This window comes from Vombatus ursinus, unplaced genomic scaffold (assembly GCF_900497805.2).
Source record: "Vombatus ursinus unplaced genomic scaffold, bare-nosed wombat genome assembly UNPS02007284.1, whole genome shotgun sequence".
Taxonomy (NCBI): Eukaryota; Metazoa; Chordata; class Mammalia; order Diprotodontia; family Vombatidae; genus Vombatus; species Vombatus ursinus.
This window is the reverse complement of record NW_020947062.1, coordinates 14965071-14985966: the sequence shown is the minus strand read 5'-3', so window position 1 is coordinate 14985966 and position 20896 is coordinate 14965071. Positions and strand designations below refer to the sequence as shown.

At 40.4% G+C, this 20896-nt stretch overlaps 1 protein-coding gene across 2 annotated transcripts; it reads right to left on the bottom strand.

Moving 5' to 3' along the window:
- Positions 1-1515: 1515 nt before the first annotated feature.
- SIVA1 (SIVA1 apoptosis inducing factor) lies at positions 1516-10710 on the bottom strand. 2 transcript variants are annotated; one of them, XM_027849204.1, is made up of 4 exons: positions 10510-10710; positions 3494-3697; positions 2590-2746; positions 1516-1753 (listed from the first exon to the last, which is right to left on the bottom strand). In XM_027849204.1, exons 1-4 carry the CDS (start codon positions 10625-10627, stop codon positions 1696-1698), a joined length of 537 nt encoding a protein of 178 aa, XP_027705005.1. In that variant the 5' UTR covers positions 10628-10710; the 3' UTR covers positions 1516-1695. The 2 variants fall into 2 exon arrangements, with proteins under 2 accessions (XP_027705005.1, XP_027705006.1); XM_027849205.1 differs by lacking the exon at positions 1516-1753 and adding an exon at positions 2254-2348.
- Positions 10711-20896: the final 10186 nt, after the last annotated feature.

Here is a 20896-nt window from a genome sequence, read left to right as displayed (position 1 = left end):
ACAAAGAACAAACATGGCTCCAAAAAGATATGAGAAGACATACCCCTATTCCCACCCTTTCGCTGAAGTGGGAGATCTACTTAGTGTTTGCATTTTATGTGCTTTCAGACTTTTGTAATATACTGATCAGTTTTGCTGACTTTTTTTATCTTTAAAAAATCATTACACAGAATGACTCTCTGGGACAATAAAGGAAGGGACACAGGAAAATTTGGTGACATAAATATCACTAAAAATTTGTATACTTATTTTTAAAAAGGGAAGTACCAGAGGTCAGGGAGGCTATCCAGGAGATTACTAGGGAATCAAGGTGTGTGGTAATAGTTATAAGGTATCTTCAGAGTCATCTACTTAAAATGACATTATGATGTGGTTCAACATTTAAAGCAGGAGAAAAATACCCTAACTCGTCTGAGGGCTGACATTTCCCTCAGTTTGCTGCTACGATGATTTTTAACATCTCCATTTGGGTTCATGCCCTCATCACCTCGTGCACAGACAATACTGTAATAGCCGCTGGTTCACCCCTGTCTCTCCTCCAGTCCTTCTTCCTTTCAGCTATCAAAACGATCTTCCTAAAGAACACATCTGACCACAGCACTACCCACCCAGCTATTTATTAATAGTCACTCCAGTGACTCCATTATTACTTCCAGGATTTTGGCTTTTAAAGCTGTTGATAATCTGGCCCCTTTTCACCTTTCTGGTATTCTTACACCCCTCCAACAATTTTATGATTCATTTACACTGGTTTCTTTGCTGTTCCTCACATAATAGTCCATCTCTGGAATCTGCTTTTTCACTGGCTATCCTCTATACCTGGAAGTTTCTCCCTTCTTACCTCCACCTCCCTGGCTTTCCTTACTTCCTCAAGCCAAAATGCTACCTTTTTTTTTTTTTAAGTGAGGCAATTGGGGTTAAGTGACTTGCCTAGGGTCACACAGCTAGTAAGTGTCAAGTGTTTGGTCTGAGGCTGGATTTGAACTCAGGTCCTCCAGACTTCAGGGCCGGTGCTCTATCCACTATACCACCTAGCTGCCCCAAAATGCCACCTTCTACAAGCTTTTCCCAGTTCCCTTTAATTCCAATGCCTTCCCTCCAAGATTACCTTCAATTTATCCTGTCTCTGTCTTGTCTGCACATAGTTGTTTGCATGCTGTCTTCCCCATCAGACTGTGAGCGCCTTGAAGCATTTCACTGTATCCCCAGAACTTAGGACAATGCAGTACGTGGCACATAGTAGGCACTTAATAAACGCTTCATGACTTACTCTTAGACAGGAAAAGTAAAAATTAGTATCCTAGAAGGAACCCACAAATATGATCACTTTTAAATAAACTATTCAAATGATTTAGGTTTAAAAAAATTCTACGTTTTAGACATTACAAAATAAAAAACTTTCAAAGAATTACTTCACAGGCCCAGGATATTCTCGCAATATCCTCCATAATAATGACCTTCAAACGGCCTGGGATTTCACACCCTTCACACAAATAATAAAAAGGTGCCCAGTCATCCAAATATAAAAAGGTTTTATTCAGTTCTGTTACTTATTCTATTTAGAATACAAAATATAAAACATACAAGCCACAAAATCCTAGAAATCTTTTAGTTCTTCCATCTACACACTAGTGTCAGTTGTGCAGATGGAGATGACCCAGGTGAACAGGCCTCCCAGACAGGAGAGGCAGAGCATCAGGCTTCAAACATGGAGCAGCCCCTGCAGAGTGCACTCTCACCAATGTCACTGTAACTGGGGAGAACACCATGGAGAAAGAGAAGACAAGAAAATTCATTAGATAGGCCTGTTTTCCAGAGGAGAAACCATGATTCAGTGGACAGAGACCAGGCCTGGAGTTCAGGCAACCTGGATTCTAGTCTTGAGCTTTGCAACTAAACTGCTGTGACACCTTGGGCCAGTCATGTCCCCTTTCTAGGGATGACTGTTCTCATTTATAAAATGAAGGGCCTGGACCAGGCCTGGGATTCTTAACCCCAAAGAAGTCTATACATCGATTTCAGGGGATCTATGAACTTGGATGGGAAATTGTTTTCCTTAGTAATTCGATGTATTTTATTTTATGCACTTAAAAACACTCTTCTAAGAAGCAATCTATGGACCTCACTAGATAGCCAAAGGGGTCTAGGCCCCCAAAAAGGTTAAAAATCCTTGAATTAGTTGATCTCTAAGGTCCCTTCTAGCTCTGACATTCTGTGATCTTATAATAGTTAATATTTTAAAACTGGCACAAGATTTGGAGTCAGAGGACTCGGGTGTGAATTCAGCTCTTTACTTCCTACCTGTGCGGCCTCTGGCAAATCACTCTATGTCTCTGGTCCTCTCTCACCTGTAAGAGGAGGAGATCAGACTGCATGACCTCTAAGTCTCCTCTAGCTTTAGTTCTGGGACCTATGGCCTCAGCAGCTGCTGGAAAGAGCAATCTGGCAGAAGACGGAGAGTGCCGGCTTGCTGACAATGCTTCCCACCCCAGTTAACAGAGAACCTTCCCCAAGAGCACCCACAGCCCACCATAATGGTTCCAGACTTTGCCAGCTTTCTTTTCCAACACGACCTTCCGGGCCACTTACTTCACAACAGCGCACAGCGAGCAGAGCACGGTGCTGCAGCCATAGCAGATTTTGATGCAGCTCTGACACAGGAAGCGGTCACACTGGCTACAGGCCTCTTTCCCACGGACAGTCCTTACACAGGAAGAGCAGGCTTTGGACATTCCCTCTGACGAGTCTGTTTGGAAAACCAAGTGCCTGTGGTTCACTGATTTGGCTGCACAAAAGTGCTGGAAGCTTTCTGCCATGTCCAAACTGACCCCATTGCCAGGTCTCCACTTGCCTTCCTCTACCTCTTCAGGTAACTGGACACCCAGAGAATAAAAAGGAGTTTTTTCAATTCATATTAAAATTGTGTACTTTGCCTTGGGGGATTCTTTTGCTCTCAGTTACAGAGTTTATACTGGAGCCCACAGTTCCATGAAGCTCCATGTTCCCTACTGTTCCATACCAATTTTTTCTTTCTTTTTTTTTTCCATACCAATTTTTTCAGTCCTCAAGATGATCTCTTTGCTCCTTTGTTATTATATGAGAGAATGCCTCAAATACGGACTGAAGTGCTATTAAATTGTGTTCATTAGGGATGCTTTAAGAGTTTGACTGGCTGCAGAAAGACTCAGATCTAATATTTAGCTTATCATTATCAGTTAAAAGTTGTTTAACCTAGTTTCAAATTTAAACTTGTAACTGGAGTCAAAGCTTTTTGTCTTCCTGAAAGAATAAGACAGCTCTCTCATATTGGCTCAATTTGTAAAACAAAGCCATCTGTTTTTTTTTTTAACTGAAACCAAGAAAATCTTCATGAAGTTGAAGTACCTGTGGATAATTTGTCATGAATTTCATGAAGAGAAGGCACCCTGGCTAAAGATCTATGCTATAACCTGAATCGAGGAAGCTTCTGCTGTCAGTCGCTTAGCTTAGGTACCTGTATCATCTGTAACCTGTGCACACCTCCGGAGCAGCTTCCCATCCTGCCCAATCAGCATCTGCCCACTCAAGGCACACACTGCCCGGGGGGCTTCCTGCCCATGCTTTGCTGACTCTGGAAGGTGGTCCGTGGCACAGCTCTCATCCCACATGTGGTCCATGTAGGCCTGGGCTCCCCGAAACAAGAGCTGCTTGGTCTTCTCTGGAAAAGCAGTGAGAGGAATAGTTGATTAAAACAAAAAAAAAAGATAAGGAAGACAAAAATGAAACAAGCTCCTGACTTCAAGAAATTTATTGGGGAGATAAGTAAATAAAAGGTCATTTGAGGAAGGAGAGTGTTCTTCATGCCTGGGGGATCTGACAAGGCTTCACAGAGGGCGTGGCCTTTGAACAGGGCCTTGAAGCCTATCTTAGATAAAGAAAACAGGAATCCTAACCCAGCAACAGAACTGGAGAAGGGCACTTTGGGACATAGCTATGACACTCATTTTCTCTCTCCCTCCCCAAACTAACTTCATTAATTTTGAAGGGCAGAAAGACACAAAAGTTACAGACCCTGCCGCCAGGGAACATGGTTATAGAAGACAGAAGTTAAGGCTTGAGAACTACTTCTCAAGTAATTGAAGGTGAAGAATAAATGAATTCCAGGCCTGAGAAACACTATCAGAAAACATTCATTCCACAAGCTGCTATTATGTGCTTTCTGTCTCCCCCCCACAAGCCTAGCAAAACTATCTGAGTAGATGAGCTCTCAAAATAAGCCTAGATAATGAACTTCACAAGAATGTAAAAACTAAGAGAAGGCTAACCACTCTAGTTTATGGAGAAAAACTATATTAATGGGTAGTAGGAACATGAGCCAGTGAAGCTAAAGCAAGACAGAAAAGCAAGGTCTTAGAAGGCAAGGGAGAAGGGAATTTCTAATTTCTTCACAATGTTTTTACAAACAATAGTTCACAACTGACCTCTCCTTACAGCACTCAGAGCCCGAAATAGATAATTTAGCACCTACATGTAAATACTTGTGTATTTCCTGAGCATTAATCTTAACTCCCCAATAAAAATGTCTGGTTCCCACTCAGTATTCCCCACAGCAGCTATGGTCATATAGGAAGCACCCAGTATTTTATAATTTGATTTTAGTTCAAGAGCAGATGATCAACAACTAGAAATGTGACTGAGGATCTAGGTGAATATGTACACTGACAACCTAAAATAGAAATGATATACATAAAGAATACCTATGATGGTTGGGGGGGCTGGTAAAGGGGAAGAACCTAACAGGATGAACTGGGTAAAGCTTCTTGTAGAAGGCAGCACCTGAGCTGAGATCTGAAGGAACATGGAAATTCCAAGAGATGAGGTTGAGGAGACAGCATTCTGGGCATGAGGGACAGACAGACAGCCTGTGCAATCGGAGATGGGATGTCATGTAAGGAACACTGCAAGTAGATGGATTTAGTTGGAACATGGAGTGTGGGAGGGAGAGTAATGTGAATTCAGTCTAGAAAGAGAGTTTAGGGACAGAATGTGAAAGGTTTTAAATGTCAAGCTGAGGAGTTTGTATTTTAACCCAAGAGAAAGAGGAGGCTTATTGAAGTCTTTTGAGCATAGGAGTAGCAGGCTTGGAGTTATGCTATAGGACAGTGGTATCAAACTTGAATAGAATTGGGGACCACTAATCCATACATAAGAAGCCTTGCAGGCCACACATTGACTTGGAAAAACCATATATTAATATCATCTCTGTTTTATTACATTTTTATTTATTTTGTTAAATACTTCCCAATTCCATTTTAATGTGAGTCATGCCAAACTTGGGAGTGTCATGGGCTGTCACTGCACGTTTGACACCTCTGATTTAGGATGTTAATTTGGCAGTTGAGTGGAGAATGGCTTGGAGCTCAGAGATACTGACTGCTGGGAGGTCAATTAGAAGGCTATTGTAATAGTCCAGGTAAGTGGTGGTGAGGGCATTACGTGGAGAGAAAGGATCCTCTGAGAGTGATATAGTGAAGGTAAATCAGTAAGACCTAGCCAAATGATTAGATACTGGAAAAAAAGGGAAGTGAGAGAGATGATGAGCTGAAGATGACTCTAATAAGGCAGGGGTTCTTAACTTTTTTTTTGTCTCATGGACCCTTTGACAATCTGGTGATGCCCATGGACCCCATCTTAGAATGTTTCTAAATGAATTAGAAAGGAAAGGAAATTAATTACATTGAGAAAATTACCTATCTATACATGCATATATATACATACATATATAATACACATATACATATACACACATATATGTATATGTTCATGAACTCCAAGTTAAGAACCCCTGCTCTAAGGTTACAAACTTGAATTGGAAGCCAGTCAGTCAAAAGCATTTCTTAAGCACCTACTATGTGCTTAAGACACCGTGCTAAGGCCTAGGGATACAAAGAAAGATAAATAAAAAAAAAAGTCCCTGCTTTCAAGGAGCCTACGTTCTAATGGTGGCAATATGTAAAGAAATACTTAAAAGGGAAAATAATATTAGAGAGGATGTCTAGTAGCTTAGGAAATCAGGAGAGGCCTTCTGCAGAAGGTGGCTTTTGAACTCAATCTTGAAGGACACCACTGATTCTAAGGGGTGAAGGAGAAGAGACAGCATTCCAGACAAGGGGAACAGCCTGGGCAAAGGCACAGGGATGGGGCAAGCACCCGGCTCCTCTGGACTTCATCATGCCCCAGGAACCTCTTCATTCTACAAGATCACTTTAGGCCTGGAACTTAGACCTAATCAGTCCCTTCTGCCTCTGGGCCCCCTCCCTCCCTCCCTTTGACTAGAGGGTGGACAGCTGAGAGCTTCTCCCAGAACTTCCATAGACAGGGTTGTCTAGGTCAGTCCTATCTTCATTTCCTACCAGGCTCTATTCTTCTGGGTTACTCCATCATGCCTATATCTGGTTACCTATGCCCCAACTCCCTTTCCTGCCTTCCGTTATTAGAAGAAGGCTGAAAAGGGAGGAAGTGGCCAGGTTGTAAGGACTTTAAATACCAATGGACCCTGTATTTAATCCTGGAGGTAGCAGGTAATCACTGGAGTTTTAGGAAGGAGGATGGTGGGGTAGAGAGGGGGGCAGGGTGGAAGCAGTGATATGGTCAGACCTATGCTTTAGGAAGATTACTTTGGCTGCTCAGGGAGACCATTAGAAGGCTACTGCAATAGTCCAGGGAGAGAGTGATGCCGCCATGAACTAGCCATGTGAGTGACGAGAAAGGGACATACACTAGAGATGTGGTCAATGTAGAAACAAAGATTTAGCAACAGAATGGATGAATGAGAGTGAAGAACTGAGGATGACATCGGTTTCCAGCCTGGGTGACTAGGAAGATGGGGGTGACCTCTACACAGTGATAGGGAAGTTTAGAAGGCAGACGGGCTGGGGGATGCTGGAGGAGAGATGGATGAGTCCCATTCTGGTTATATTAAGTTTAAGATGCCTATGGTACACTCAAGTGGGGTCCCTGTAGCCTGTTGGTGATGAAATAATGCAAGCCTAGAGTCCAGGAGAGAGATGCAGGCTGGATATGTAGAATTGGGAATCAGTGGCATAAAAATCACAATTCATTCCCTGGGAGCTGATGACATCACTAAGAGGGAATATACAGAAAAAAGGGGAAACATGCATGTAAAAAGGGGGATGGGGCATGGCTGTGGATGATGATATGATCTAGGGATGGCAGAGATCAGAGGCTCAGTGTCTGGGTCAGTAAATGCCTGGCAACTGGATCCCCAGGGACCAGGCTAACCTCATAAGTGGTGCCAGCTGGCCTGCGCTCACGATCACAAGGGATGGGACTCATCCAGAAGTTACCCTGAAAATAAAGCTAGTGCTTGACTCTGGGCCTTGTGGGCAGGAGGCAACAGAGGCGGCCCTTGTACACTCTGCTCTCAATCAAAACAACAAACATTTATCACATGGTTATGTTACGCGCAGAGCTCTGTCACAGGTAGGTGGAAGGATACATGTTTACACCTGGTTTTGCCCTCTTAGCAATTATCTGGTCCAATCACTCCCCCCTTTCCCCTTTTAGAGATGAGGAAATCGCCCCAGAAGGGAGAAGGAACCTGTTCAAGGTCACATAGCCAGAACCCCAATTCTGTTCGGACCCAAAAAGACCCTGATACCTTCTAATCTACAGTCTCTGATGAAGAGGCAGCTAGCGATCCCTTCTACTTGTATCCTCCTGTCTCTTCCAGCAGAGTGCCCCCACAATCAACCCCTCTCTACTTTTCAACCTCTTCCTATCTACTAGCTTCTTACAAACATGCCTAAGCCTCTCCTATCTTTCAAAAAAAAAAAGTCACCTGACTATCCCTCAAACTATCATATTCTCTCTCCTCTTCAGAGCCAAACTCCTAGAAAAAGCTGCTTATACTCACTGTCTCTATTTCCTTCCCTCTAATTCACTCCTCAACCCTTAGTAATCTGGCTTCTGATCTCACCATTGCACTGAAGTTCCTCCCCAAAATACCAATGATCTCTTAACCCCTCAAATCTGTGTTTCCTCCAGTCTTTATCCTTATCATAACACTGTTGACTGACCATCCTCTCCTCCTCCTCTCTCTTGATGATCCAACCTCTCATTTTCTTTTATTAGACCATCTAGTTCCTACCCCCTAACTACGGATGTACCCCAATGCTCTGTCTCAGGCCCTCTTCTCTTCTCTTTAAATTCTCTTTCTTGTTGATCTCATCACCTCCTGTTATCATCTCCATGCAGATGACTCCCAATACCTATTTGTCCAGCCCTTGTCTCTCTCCTGAGCTCCAGTTCTGTAACACCAACTGCCCAATGGACCTTTCCAACCGAATGTCACAGGCACCTGGAACCTAATATATCCAAAATATACCCAATTAGCTTCTCCCCAACTCAGCCCACATCCTTACTTCCTTATTTCTGTTAAGGCAGCACCATTCTTCTAGTCACTCAAGTCCACAAACTCAGCATCATACTCAATTCCTCACTTTCAGTTATCCTCTATATTCATATTCAATCAGTTGCCATACCTTGTCAATCCTTCCCCTGCCACACCTCTCAAATCTATCCCTTTCTCCACCAGTTAAGGCCATCATCACCTCTTACATGGGCCATTACAGTAGCCTAACTGGGCTCCCTGTCCCAAATCTCTCTCTTTCTTCCAGTGAATTTTCCACACAGCTATTAAAATAATATCCCTAAAGACAGCTAGGTGGCACAGTGTATAGAGTGCCAGATCTGGAGTCAGGAAGACCTGAGTTCAAATCCAGCGTTAGACACTTAATAGCTATGTGACCCTAGGCAAGTCACTTAACCCTGTTTGCCTCAGTTTCCTCATCTGTAAAATGAGCTGGAGAAGGAAATGGCAAACCACTCCAGTATCTTTGGCAAGAAACTCTTAAAAAGAGGTCATGAAGAGTCAGACATGACTGAAAAAGACTAAAAAACAAACAACAACAAAAGCATAGTCTGAACATATCGTTCCTCTGCTCAAAAAAGTTCAGTGGCTCTCTACTGCCTCTAGGAAAAAAATACAAACTCATTTATATAAATTTAAAGCCCTTCACAAATTAGCTTACCTTTCCAGATTTATAAACTCACCCTTCAATGTACTCTGTTTTCCGCTTCACAGAAGTCTTAGTTTCCTTCTAAGCTCAGCTCAAATGATGCCCTTCAGCTGCTAGTGCCACTCCTCCCATCAAAATTGCCTTGAATGTACTTTTTTTATACAGGGTTTCTAAAAAGTCTTTTAAACTTAGCTTAAAACTACAGTAAAGACTTTTGGGACGCTTTGTATTTTATAATTTTTTATGTGTTCATGTTTTCCCATCAGAACATAAGCACGAAAGGGTGGGGCCAATTTCATTTTCATCTTTGTATTCCTATTGCTTAGCACAGTGCCAGGCTTATAGTAGGCATTTAATAAATGCATATTGACCAACTGATCCATGGCTACTTGTTTCCCCAGGATGACTTCCACATCTGAAATACATTCCATCTTTACCTCAGCCTTAGTGTCCCTAACTCCTTTCAAAACACACCTCGGAAACCACTTTCAATAATAAGCCTTTCCCTATTTCCCCTCCTCCTCACACTCCTAGAAATTACTTTGTATTCACTTAATCTGCATACACCTTGCATTTCTGCAGTGGAATCTTAAGCTCCTTGAGGGAAAAGACTGTTTCTTTTTTTTGGCTTTATATGACTTAGCACGCTGCCTGGCACACAGTACTCGAGTAATTGCTAAGCCCTCTCCTGACCAGGGCCCAGTTCTTTGCATGCGGTCTCCCCCCATTAGATTGTGAGCTCCTCGGGAGTACGAATTTGTTTTTGGTTTAGTTTTCGTTTTTGCTGGGGGAGGAGCTTTCTTTATGTCCTTGGTACTTAACACTGTGTTTCTAACCCTAATAAATGTTTATTAACTGACTACTGGAAGAGACACAAAGTTTAGATACGACAGAGGCCCTTGCACTCAGGAATTCACAATTCAACAGAGACAATTGTAGTTCACTGGGGCAGTGGCATCCTAGAGTTACCATATGTTAATGGAGGTCCCAGTTACAAAGTTCATTTGGCTATGGCACCTTTGCCTACCTCCGGCTTCTCTTTTAGGTTTCCTCTTCCCCGATACAGCCCCTTCTCGACCTAGTTCTCTCCTCTTTCCTCTAGCTCCCCCTCCCCTGGTCCTTCTCCTCTGCTCTCCAGCCCCTCCTCTAGCTCCCCCTCCCCTGGTCCTTCTCTCTTCTCCAGCCCCTCCTCTAGCTCCCCTTCCCCTGGTCCTTCTCCTCTGCTCTCCAGCCCCTCCTCCAGCTCCCCCTCCTCTGGTCCTTCACCTCGGCTGTCCAGCCCCTCCTCCAGCTCCCCCTCCCCTGGTCCTTCTCTCCTCTCCAGCCCCTCCTCCAGCTCCCCCTCCTCTGGTCCTTCTCCTCTGCTCTCGAGCCCCTCCCCCTGACTCCACTCCTCCTCTGCTCCCTCGCCCCGCCTCGCGGCCCTCACCAAAGATCTCCCGCGTATAGCGCTCTCCGAAGACGCCTCGGCTCAGCTCCTTCGGGCCGACCCTGACCTTGAGTTGCAGCGGGGTCGCATCCCCAAAGGGGCAGCATCGCTTCGGCATTGCCCCCGCTGCCACCGGCCCCTTAGCGCGGGGTTTCTCGACCCCTTTCCCCGCCCGGGGCCGGACCGGTACAGGCGCGCGGCCCCGGGAAAAATCTGTGATCTCATGACGTCACCGAGAGATCAGCCAATCAACAGCGACAAAAGAAGGGAAGGAGGCGGGAGACGGAAAAAAAAGACCCCGGGGCTGCGCGCGAGGAGGCGAGGCCAGGAGGGGGCGGGGCTCGTCCGGACCACGCCCTGAGGGGAGGGCGGGAGCGTCCTCCCTTTGGACTGGGCTGGACGGTCCTCCAGAGTAGGGGGAGTGACTGTTTCCTTGCCAGGGGGTGGGGCTTAGCTCAGGGGCGGGAGGGCGGGGATGCGGGCATTTTCTTTTTCAGAGGCGGGGCTTAACTCGGGGCGCTGGTGAGCAGGGAGGTGAAGGCGCACGCCCCCCTTTTTGGGGAGGGGCCTTAGTTTGTCAGAACGGACAGCGCGCACGCGCGTTCCTTCCCAGCTCTTCCGGGAAGAGGCTGCGCAGTTTGCGGAGGGGAGACAAATATAACTCTAAGAAGCTACTGCTTTCAGGGCCCTCCTCACAAGTTCACTGAGGCTTCTGTCTTGCTCTTAGGATGCCCTCCTTCATGACCTTGGTGTTTGAGGAGTGGAGGGGAATTGGGTTTATAGCTTAGCTCTGTTCCTATATAGCATAAATCCCACCAAATTCCAAGTCCAACCCCCTCTTTGTCCCCACCTTGTGGCCCATCGCCCCAACATCTGGCTTGGAATTCTGCCTCTAAAGTCACCATGTCTCGACCTCCTAAGGTCTAGGGATTGTACCTTCTGTATCTGAAAATGCAAAGGAGGGAGGGAAAGAGGGAGGGGGGAGAGAGAGAAAACAAGGAGGGAAGGAGAGAGGAAAGATGGGGAGAGGGAGAGAGAAAGAGAGAGAATTGATATTTGAAGACACAACCTATTCCTACTTAGCCAGTGGAAAGAGGATGGAGGCCGTCTCCACACAATGCAAAATATTCTTTAAGTTGTTTGCTAGTTGGGAGTAGGTTAGTGGTTGTTAATGCATAGCTTTCTTATCTTGGACAGGTCCTGCTTATTGTACTGTATGTCTCCATCCACTTCCAGGATGAAAACAAATCTTTTCTGTTTCCAATATGCCTTGTTTGTAGGGTTTGAGTTATTCTAATACTGAACTTTTATTTTCTGCCAATGCAATTAGAAGTGAGGGCTGCAGTTTGCTCATTCCAATATTTTTATCTCCACTCTGCTTTCCCCAACCCTGCAAGTGGTTTTTAGTTCCTTAGAGTTTATTTTAGTATACACTTTCTCCTCTTGTGAAACCTATTTATAAATACAGTGCTCTTGTGCCCAGAGTAAAAAGAATGATTATTATGGGCATGTGTGTGAAGGTTTAAAGAACACTTGTCGCAGGAAGGCTTCACAGGCTGTTCAGTAATAATAGTAGTTTGTATTTCTACAGCACTTTGAGATTTACAAAGCATTTTCCTTTCAATAGCCCTGTGAGGTAGGTGATACTAGTATGAATATCTCCTATTTAATAGATGATGAACTGTGCTTTGTATTTATCTTCATTAGACTATGATATGCAGTTGGATGGATAACTTACAGAGTTTGTCAGTCAATATATATGAGTACGTAGAGTGTGTCCCCAAAATCATAGTGCAGTTTTATTGGCATAAATACTTTTTATTAAATTTAAAAGTGTTAGTAGCTTAAAACTGTACTAAGACTCTTGGGACACCCCATAGCCATCCATCTATCCATCCTTTTGCCTTTGCAAAATTGAGAAGTTCTTTTTAATAACTCTACTTTTTCTTCTGAAACAAAGCCCATTCTTTTTAATAACAGTAGGCTTCTGGTATTCTCTGATTGTGAGTCATGGAACACTACACTCTGAAAATAAATTGAGGATCACCCAAAGGACAATAGAAAAAGAAGTATGTGGTGGAAATTATGATGGAAAAGTTTATAAAAGTCATCAAAAGTGTATAACTGAGGATTAAGATGGCCTGGCTAAGGGGCAAGAGTGAGAGATAAGCGATGTAGAGCCTGTATGTTCCATTGGTACCTTTGAAATGTCAGGAACACTTGAGAAAGGACCTCAAGCATATGGGAAAACATGGACAAGAGTCAAGGTGAGCAGGCATGGAAGAGTTGTCATCTCCATTGTTGGAGACAATATTGATGAACTCCCAGATCCCCTGGAGTATTTGAATAGATGGAGGAAATTTAAGATTCAAAGAAGTTTAGAGGCTTGCCCAGTATCACTAGTAAAAATTAGTCAGGACTTGACCTCAGGTCTTCTGACTCCAAGTTCTTCACTAATTCTACTAGACCATGTTAACTGTTCCAAAGACTGAATAAGAATTATCATCATCATCATTTTAGTTGTTGTTTTATTGGAAAAATAGCTCTGGAGGGTAGTGTCTAATTAAGCTTTTAAGTTATACAATGTTCCACATAATGTTTCCTAAAACTAAGGAGCTGAGTGTTTTCCTCCTTTAAGTGTTGTCTCCCTACAATTAGAATACAGCTCCTTAAGAACAGGGACTATCTCACTTTGCTGTTTGTGTTTTAGCTCAGTGCTTGACACATGACAAGTGCTTAATAAATTGGGTTCTGCACCTGGGTCCTTTGGCTTTATAGGTTAACTTTTTTTTGTCTTATTTTTGTGGGGCCCAGGCCCTTAGGCTAGTCTGTTACACCTTGTCTCATTTTCAGCCTCCCACCTCTACCTTCCCCTCAGCTTTCCTTTTCCATTTTGTGAATCATCTTCCTCCATTAGCATTTAAGCTACCCATGAGCAGAGATAACTTTGGGACTATAGGATTATAGAGTAAAAATGTGGCCTAGATTTTTGGGCATTAAGGCAACAAACAGGCATTTGTTTCTTTGGGATCATTATCTCCTGGTCTCAGTTTTGACTTTCCTGTGGACTTTAAGAAATGCTCACTGAACATTTCATGTTCTTGAAATTGCTACTTTGAAAAGATTACATTTCTAGCCTTATAGATTGATATTATACAGCAATAGGGAAATTGCTTTTTTTGTTTTTGTTTTCCTTTTTGGTGAGGCAATCAGGGTTGCCAGGGTCACGCAGCTAGTAAGTGTCAAGTGTCTGAGTGCGGATTTGAACTCAGGTCCTTCTGACTCCAAGGGCAGAGGTCTATCCACCTAGCTGCCCAGTTTGGTTTTCTTTTTCTTTCTTTCTTTCTTTTCTTTTTTTTTTTTTTTTGGATAAGCAATGGGGTTAAGTGACTTGCCCAGGGTCACATAGCTAGTAAGTGTCAAGTGTCTGAGGTCACAATTGAACTCAGGTCCTCCTGACTTCAGGGCTGGTGCTCTATCCACTGTGCCATCTAGCTACCCCCTGGGAAATTGTTTGAAAATTGCTCATATTTCTTTTTTATAATCGTCATTACATTACTTTTTATAAGTTTTTACTGATGAACTTTTTTTTGAACATCAACATGGTTTCCCCCAGAACCTCTCCCTTTAACCCTTCAGAGAGGCATCATATAACAAATAGAATTTTTTTAAAAGAGAAAAAAAAGAAACAAAGCATAACTGATCAACACAGCAAAGAAGTTTGAAAATATATGTAACACTTATGGACCTCCCACCTCTGCAAAGGGATGGATATGAGTATGTCTTCTAGTATCTCTTTTTTGGAGCCATGCTTGTTTTTTGTAATTTTTTTCAGCATTCACTTTTGAGTTATTTTTTTTTTTTGTAGTTCTTTTTATTTACATTGTTGTAGTCATTGTGTGTATTGTTTTCTTGGCTCTGCTTACTTCATATTTAATGTTGATCTTTCCATGATTCTCTGTATTCATCACATTCATTTCTTATAATACAATAATATTCCATTACTACAGTTTGTTTAGCCATTCCATAATCAATGTGTATCTATTTTGTTTCTGATCTTTGCTATCACAAAAAAGGGCTAATGTAGACATTTTGGTACATATGGGGTCTTTTTTTTTATCATTGGCCTTCTTGGGGCATAAGGCTATTAATGGAATCTCTGGTTCAAAGAATACAGACATTTTGGTTACTTTATTGTCATAATTCCAAATTGCTTTCCAAAATAGTCGTACCCCTTTACAGCTCCACTAACAATGAACTAGTTTGCCTATCTACCCACAGTCCTCCAACATTTATCATTCTTATCTTATGTCATCTTTGCCACTTTGGAGGGTGTGAAGTAAAACCTCAAGGTTATTTTGATACACATTTCTCTTATTTAGTGATATGGACTATTCTTTCCTTTAATTGTTAATAGTTTGTGTTTTATCATTTGAGAACTCTTTGTTTAAATCCATTGGCCATTTATCTTTGACCATTTATGTATTGTGGGATAACTTATTTGTTTATCTATCTTGTGTACCAAACCCTTATCAGATAAATTTGATACAAAGATTTTTTTCCCCTATTTGATTGCTTTTCTCCTTTTCCTAAGTGCATTAATTTTATCTATGTAGAAGTCTTTTAGTTTCATATCATTGAAATTAGCTTTTTTTATCTTTTGTAATTGTCTCCATCCCTGCTTGGTTAAATATACATTTCCTACATGTATCTGTGAGAAGTATATGATCTGATTCTCTTCTAATTTTTTTTCATTATGATCTTTAATGTTAAAGTCACATATCCATTTAGAATGTATTATAGGATATGATGTAATGTGCTGGTTTAAGCCCATTTTCTGCCAGACTGTTTTCCAGTTTTCTTAGTAATTTTTATCAAATAGGGAGTTCTTTACTATATATTTTATATTTTCTAGTTTATTGAACACTGGGGTTGAGTTCCACTGTTTCTGATTCTCTTTTGTCTAATCATGTATAATTTCTATAATTTTTTTTGTTTCTAGCTTATCTATTTATCCTCTAATTTTTAATATCTCCTTTTTTACACTTAATTTCAGTTTGTTTATTCGTTGACTTTCTAATTTTTAATTACACATTCAGTTTATTAATCCTCTCTTTTTCTATTTTGCTAATAAATATATGTAGGTTTATGATTTCTCCTTGAGGATTGCTTTATCTTAATCCTAGAAATTTTATATTGTTTCATCATTACAATTTTCTTTCACACAATTGTTACTTGTTTCTATAATTTGTTCTTTGAGCCACTCATTATCTAAGATTTCATTGTTAAGTCTCTATTTGGGTCTGTGTCTTTTGTTTGTGTTTCCTGAACTGCTTATTTATGTTATCATCTCTAAAGGATATATTTATTATTGCTGCCTTTTAAACATTTGTTTGCAATATCTTTGTGTTCTAATACAGGGTCAGTTTTTGTAAAAGTTCTATATGGTGCTTAGAAATATGTATATTCTTTAGCAGTTCCATTTAGAAGGTGCTCTAAGTCTTAAACTCTGTTTTCTCCATCAAATTGTTCTGTTCTGTATTTTCCCTTTTGTTTTACTTTCTGTTAGACTTACCCAAAATGAGAAAGGGACGTTGAAATCTCCTGGTATTATTGTGTTACTATGTTTGTCTTCCTGTAGTTCTGTAATTGTTTCCTTTATGAATTTAGTTGCTAAGGCATTGAGAGCATATACATTTAATATTGATGTTGGTTTGTTGTCTATGTTTCCTTTCAGTATACTGTAGTTTCCTTGTTTGTCCCTTTTTGTGTTTTGAATATTTATTTTTGCTTTGTCTGATGACATGATTGAAATTCCTGATTTTTAAAAAATTTACCTGACAAATTTTGTTCCAGCCTCTAATTTTTATCTCATGAATATTTTTGTTTTTTAATTGTGTTTCTTATAACTAACATATTGTGGTGTATTATTTTATTATTCAGTCTGTCACTCTTTTTTGTTTTATTGGATTGTTTAATCCATTCACATTTAAAATTATGGATTAGGTTTATATTTTTCTCCATTTGTCTCTAATATAGTTTTTTCCTCAGATTAGAAATGCCCCCCCCTTCTGTAAACACAGTACTATGTCTCTTTAGTTATTTTAACTTAATCTATTTTAAAGTAACTCTATTCCAACTAGCTCTGTTCTCACCTTCAGGGGCCAACCTCCTTAAATTCCTCTTTGTTACCTTTTGCCCCTTTTAGTGTTTTGCTTATTACTTCCTTTTTCATTCATGATTTTATATCATTATTTAAGCCTTCCCTTCTTAATTAGTCAAGTAAAATCTCTCTTTTTTTCCTTCCCTTCAACATGTGTTGCTTTTTAGTATTTAAAATTTCATTTGCTGTGAATTTTTATAAAAAAGAGTTCTTTCTCTCATTCTTTTCATTATTTATCTTCCCTTTTTTGTCTATTCTAGACTTTATTCTTTAATTCATGGCCCTTATACTTTTGTACTTCTTTAGTCTCTGTATTGCTTATGGAATGAAAACTTTTAAGTTCTTATTTAGGATTCTTTTTTATTCTAAACAGTTTTTGCATTATTTTCTTGTAGATTTTGAATCCCCCCGCTTCCTTTTTACTGTTGTATTTCATTCTTAGAAATATTAATTCTTTCAGGTGACAAAGAGGATATGTCTCATGATAGGATTTTTCCTAGGTCCCCAGCTGTACCTTTTACTATTGACCTTTGCCTTCCACTTAGCCATTTTTCCCCATTTGTCTAGAAGTTTCTGACCTGCATCCATGCCCTCCTACTCTTCTGAGTGTCAGTTGTCCCCAGGAGCTTTGATTCCCCTGGCAGGATGAGTAGTCTTTCTGAGCATCAAATCCTTTCAGGAGTTAAATTTCTCTTCATTGTTAGCCTTTAACTTTATTAAGATTCATTACACATTCCTTTCCATCTTCTCTCTCCCCCCTCCTATGCCCTCCAATTCTGTAATTTAGTTTCATAAATAAACATTGATTCACATTGCTTTGGGCCGAGTATTGTAAGGTTTAAGGAGGCTAGGTGGCACAGTGGATAGAGCACTGGGCCTGGAGTCAGGGAAGAACCTTCTTCCTGAGATCTGGCTTCAGACATGTACTAGCTGTGTGACCCTGGGCAAGTTACTTAACCCTGTTTGTCTCAGTTTCCTCAGTAAAATGGGCTGGAGAAGAAAATGGCAAACCACTCCTGCATCTTTGCTATGAAAACCCCAAATGGGATAATGAAGAGTCAGATATGACTGAAATGATTAAACAACAAATTGTTAGATTTAATCTATGATGTTTCAGGCCTACTTACTATCTTTTTTTATTTGACTTCTCCTTTCATCCTTATTACCTAGTGTGCATTTAGAAAGAAATCTCTTAATGATGTTTGTTGTTATTTTGTTCTTATTGTCCTTGGTCACCATATTTATTTATTTATTTTTTCAGTTACCAGAGCTCTTTTATTTTTTTAAATTTATTTCTTTAATGTCACTGTATTTATTTACTCTCCTTATATTTTCAGTTGTCTGGGATATTTCAGAAGCAGATAGTTTCTTCAGGTTTGTTATTCTTCCTAGGAATGTTTCAAATGACTCTTTTTATTGAACATCCATCTTTTTTCACTAATAGGCTTGTATTTGCAGGGAAAGTCACTTTGGGTTTCAGGTTGCACTCTTTTGCTTTTTGGAATATATTATTCCATTCCCTCCTCTGGTTTCTGGTGGTTGCAGAATAGTCTTGTGTTATCTGAATTTCTTTTCCTTTATATTTGAAGATCTTTCTCCTGATCATTTGTATAATTTGCTGTTTATCAATGCAATTGCTAATTTAATCACTATGTGTCTTAGAGTTTGCAGCATAGGGCTTTCCCCCCCTTTTTTTTCTGTAGACTATCTGAATTCTTTTAATTGGTACTTTGTTTTCTATGTTCAGAAGTTCTGGGTGGTTTTCTTATGTTACTTCTTGCATTGTGATATTCAGGTTTTTTGACTTGTCTTGTTCTTCTGGGAAATTTATAATCTTTAATTTGTCTACTCTGTCTTTAAGATCAATATGTTTTGTTTGTATACATCATGCTTTCTAATGTCATTGATTTTTTCTTTTTGTCTTCCAGATTGTCCTTTCATAGCATTAAATTAAGCAGAGTTAAAGTTTCAAAGCTGAATATGTAACTTTAAAACTCTATAGAAATAACCTTCCACTTACATTGAAAACCATTTCCTGATTTATTATTATTATTATTTGGACTGGGTCCTCCCATCTCACTCAGGCTAGAAGTGCAGCAGTCACTGATATGCACAGGGCCTGATATCAGCAGGGAAGCTTTGATTTGTTCTGGTTTTCTCCTGGGCCAGTTTTCCTTTCCTTAGGCGTCCTGGTGGCTTCCAACCTTTCCCCCTAGGGGTCATCATGTTAGTGCCAGACTTAGTGTAGGCACTTGATTGGCTTTAGCCCTACTTCAGGTTAGAATTCCCAAGCTTAAGCCATCCACCTGCTTCAGCCTCCCCCAGTAGCAGGAATTACAGGGAAGTGCCACCAGGCCTAGTCCTATGACTGATTCTTTATTAAAAACTTCAATACTTTTTTATTTTTTGTCTTTGTGTCACAGTTATTTTGGGGAAAAAGAGCTCCCCTACCCCCAGCAAACCAACCTTTCCTTCCCTTCCAATTGAACCATCTGCTGTCACAAAAAAAATTAAAATGCATCTGAACCTGTATGCCAGAAGTGTCAAATAGATTAAAATGTAATTGGGAAATATTTAACAAAATAAATAAAAATGCAATAGAATGTAGATCATATTAATATGTGGTTTCCTAAATCAATAAGGGGCCTTCAAGTATTCTTATATATGACTTAGTGGCCCCTTGAGTTTGACACAACTGCAGTATACAATATTCTGTCTTAGTAGCCCCCCCCCTTGCTGTGATTGGGGAGTATCTTTCATTATCTGTTCTCTGAGATCATCACTGATTGCTCAATTACTTGGAGCTTAGCTTCCCTAAATGATCTTTTTAGTTACATTGCTATATCATTGTTTTGTATACTGATCTTTTGGTGCTGCTTATTTCACTTTGTATTAGTTCATATGGTTCTTTCCATGTTTCTCTGAATTCCTCATATTTACGTCTTACTGCACAATAATAGTCCAGATCATTTATATTCTGGTTAGGTTTCTTTCAGCCTTTCCTCCCCTTGATTGGCACCCACTTTGTTGCCAGTTTTTTGCTAACACAAAGAGTGCTACTGTGAATGTTATGGTATATATTATATGTCTTGATGTCAGGTTTTCATCAGTTATATTTGGTGCAAACCTTTTCCTTACTACAGCTTCTCTTCTAATTATTTGTTAATTTTATTCATGTGAAAGCCTTTTCACTTTATGCAGTCAAAATCATCTTTCATCTTTTATGATATCCTCTATGGCTTGTTTAGTTAAACAGTGATTAATTCTTGAAGACTCACTTCTCTTTGAACCAAACAAGTGGCAAAACCCTGTCTTAGTCTTATTTAATATCACATTAGCAATTTAAAACACTAACATCTCGCATTTATATTGCACTTTAAAGTTTGCAAAGCACTTTTCTTAGAACAGCTCTGAGGTGAATAGTTCAAATATTATTAATCCCACAAAAATCTAATCTTCTGAAAGTTTAAATGACTTGCTCATGATCCCATGGCTTGTAGGTTTCAGGCAGAATTCAAACACAAGTCTTCTGATTCAAAGCCCAACACTCTAGCCACCTTAACCAAGCTGCAGCTTAATTATCATAAATCTTTTTCCTTTAGGGTCTGAACTTAGGGACCTCTGAGATCACATAGTTCACTCGTTCTATAGCCAGGGAGATTGAGGCCCTTAAGGAAAAGAGACTTGTCAAAGGTCTCACAGCTACTCTGACATGGCTGGGACTTGAACCTACAGACACTTAGACGATATCAATGATTATGATGATAATAATAACGCGTTTATATAGTACTTTGAAGTTGGCAAAGTGCTTTACAAATATCTAACTTTATCCCCAGAACAACTCTGAGAGGTAGGTGATATTATGATCCCCATTTTGCGGATGAGAAGAGCAAACAGAGATTATAACTGATTTGTCCAGAGTCACAGAGTTAATAAATGTCAGAGGTTGGATTTAAATTCAGGTCTTAATAATTACAGGCCCAGCACTCTATCCACTCTACTTCATGGCTGCCACACTATGTTGATTCCAGTCATCTTTCTTTTGTAGTGATACATCCATTTAGGTTAGGAGAAGACATATGGAGCAGTGGACAAAGTCAGGTGATATGAATTGGGTTTCTGGTTCTGCCATTTGCTAGGTCTGTGACATTGTGCAATTCATTTACCTACCATGGGCCTCAAGTTTTCTTTTTTGCAAAATGGGACTTTTATTTGTATTACCTA

What these genes read in the sequence shown, in the direction of transcription:
- SIVA1 (XM_027849204.1), bottom strand. Translation starts at nt 10,627, where the DNA reads ATGCCGAAGCGATGCTGCCCCTTTGGGGATGCGACCCCGCTGCAACTC. An exon ending in CTATACGCGGGAGATCTTTG is followed by an intron (nt 3,698 to 10,509) that starts GTGAGGGCCGCG and finishes CTGCTTTTCCAG; the next exon opens with AGAAGACCAAGCAGCTCTTG. An exon ending in ACAGGTTACAGATGATACAG is followed by an intron (nt 2,747 to 3,493) that starts GTACCTAAGCTA and finishes TTTTCCAAACAG; the next exon opens with ACTCGTCAGAGGGAATGTCC.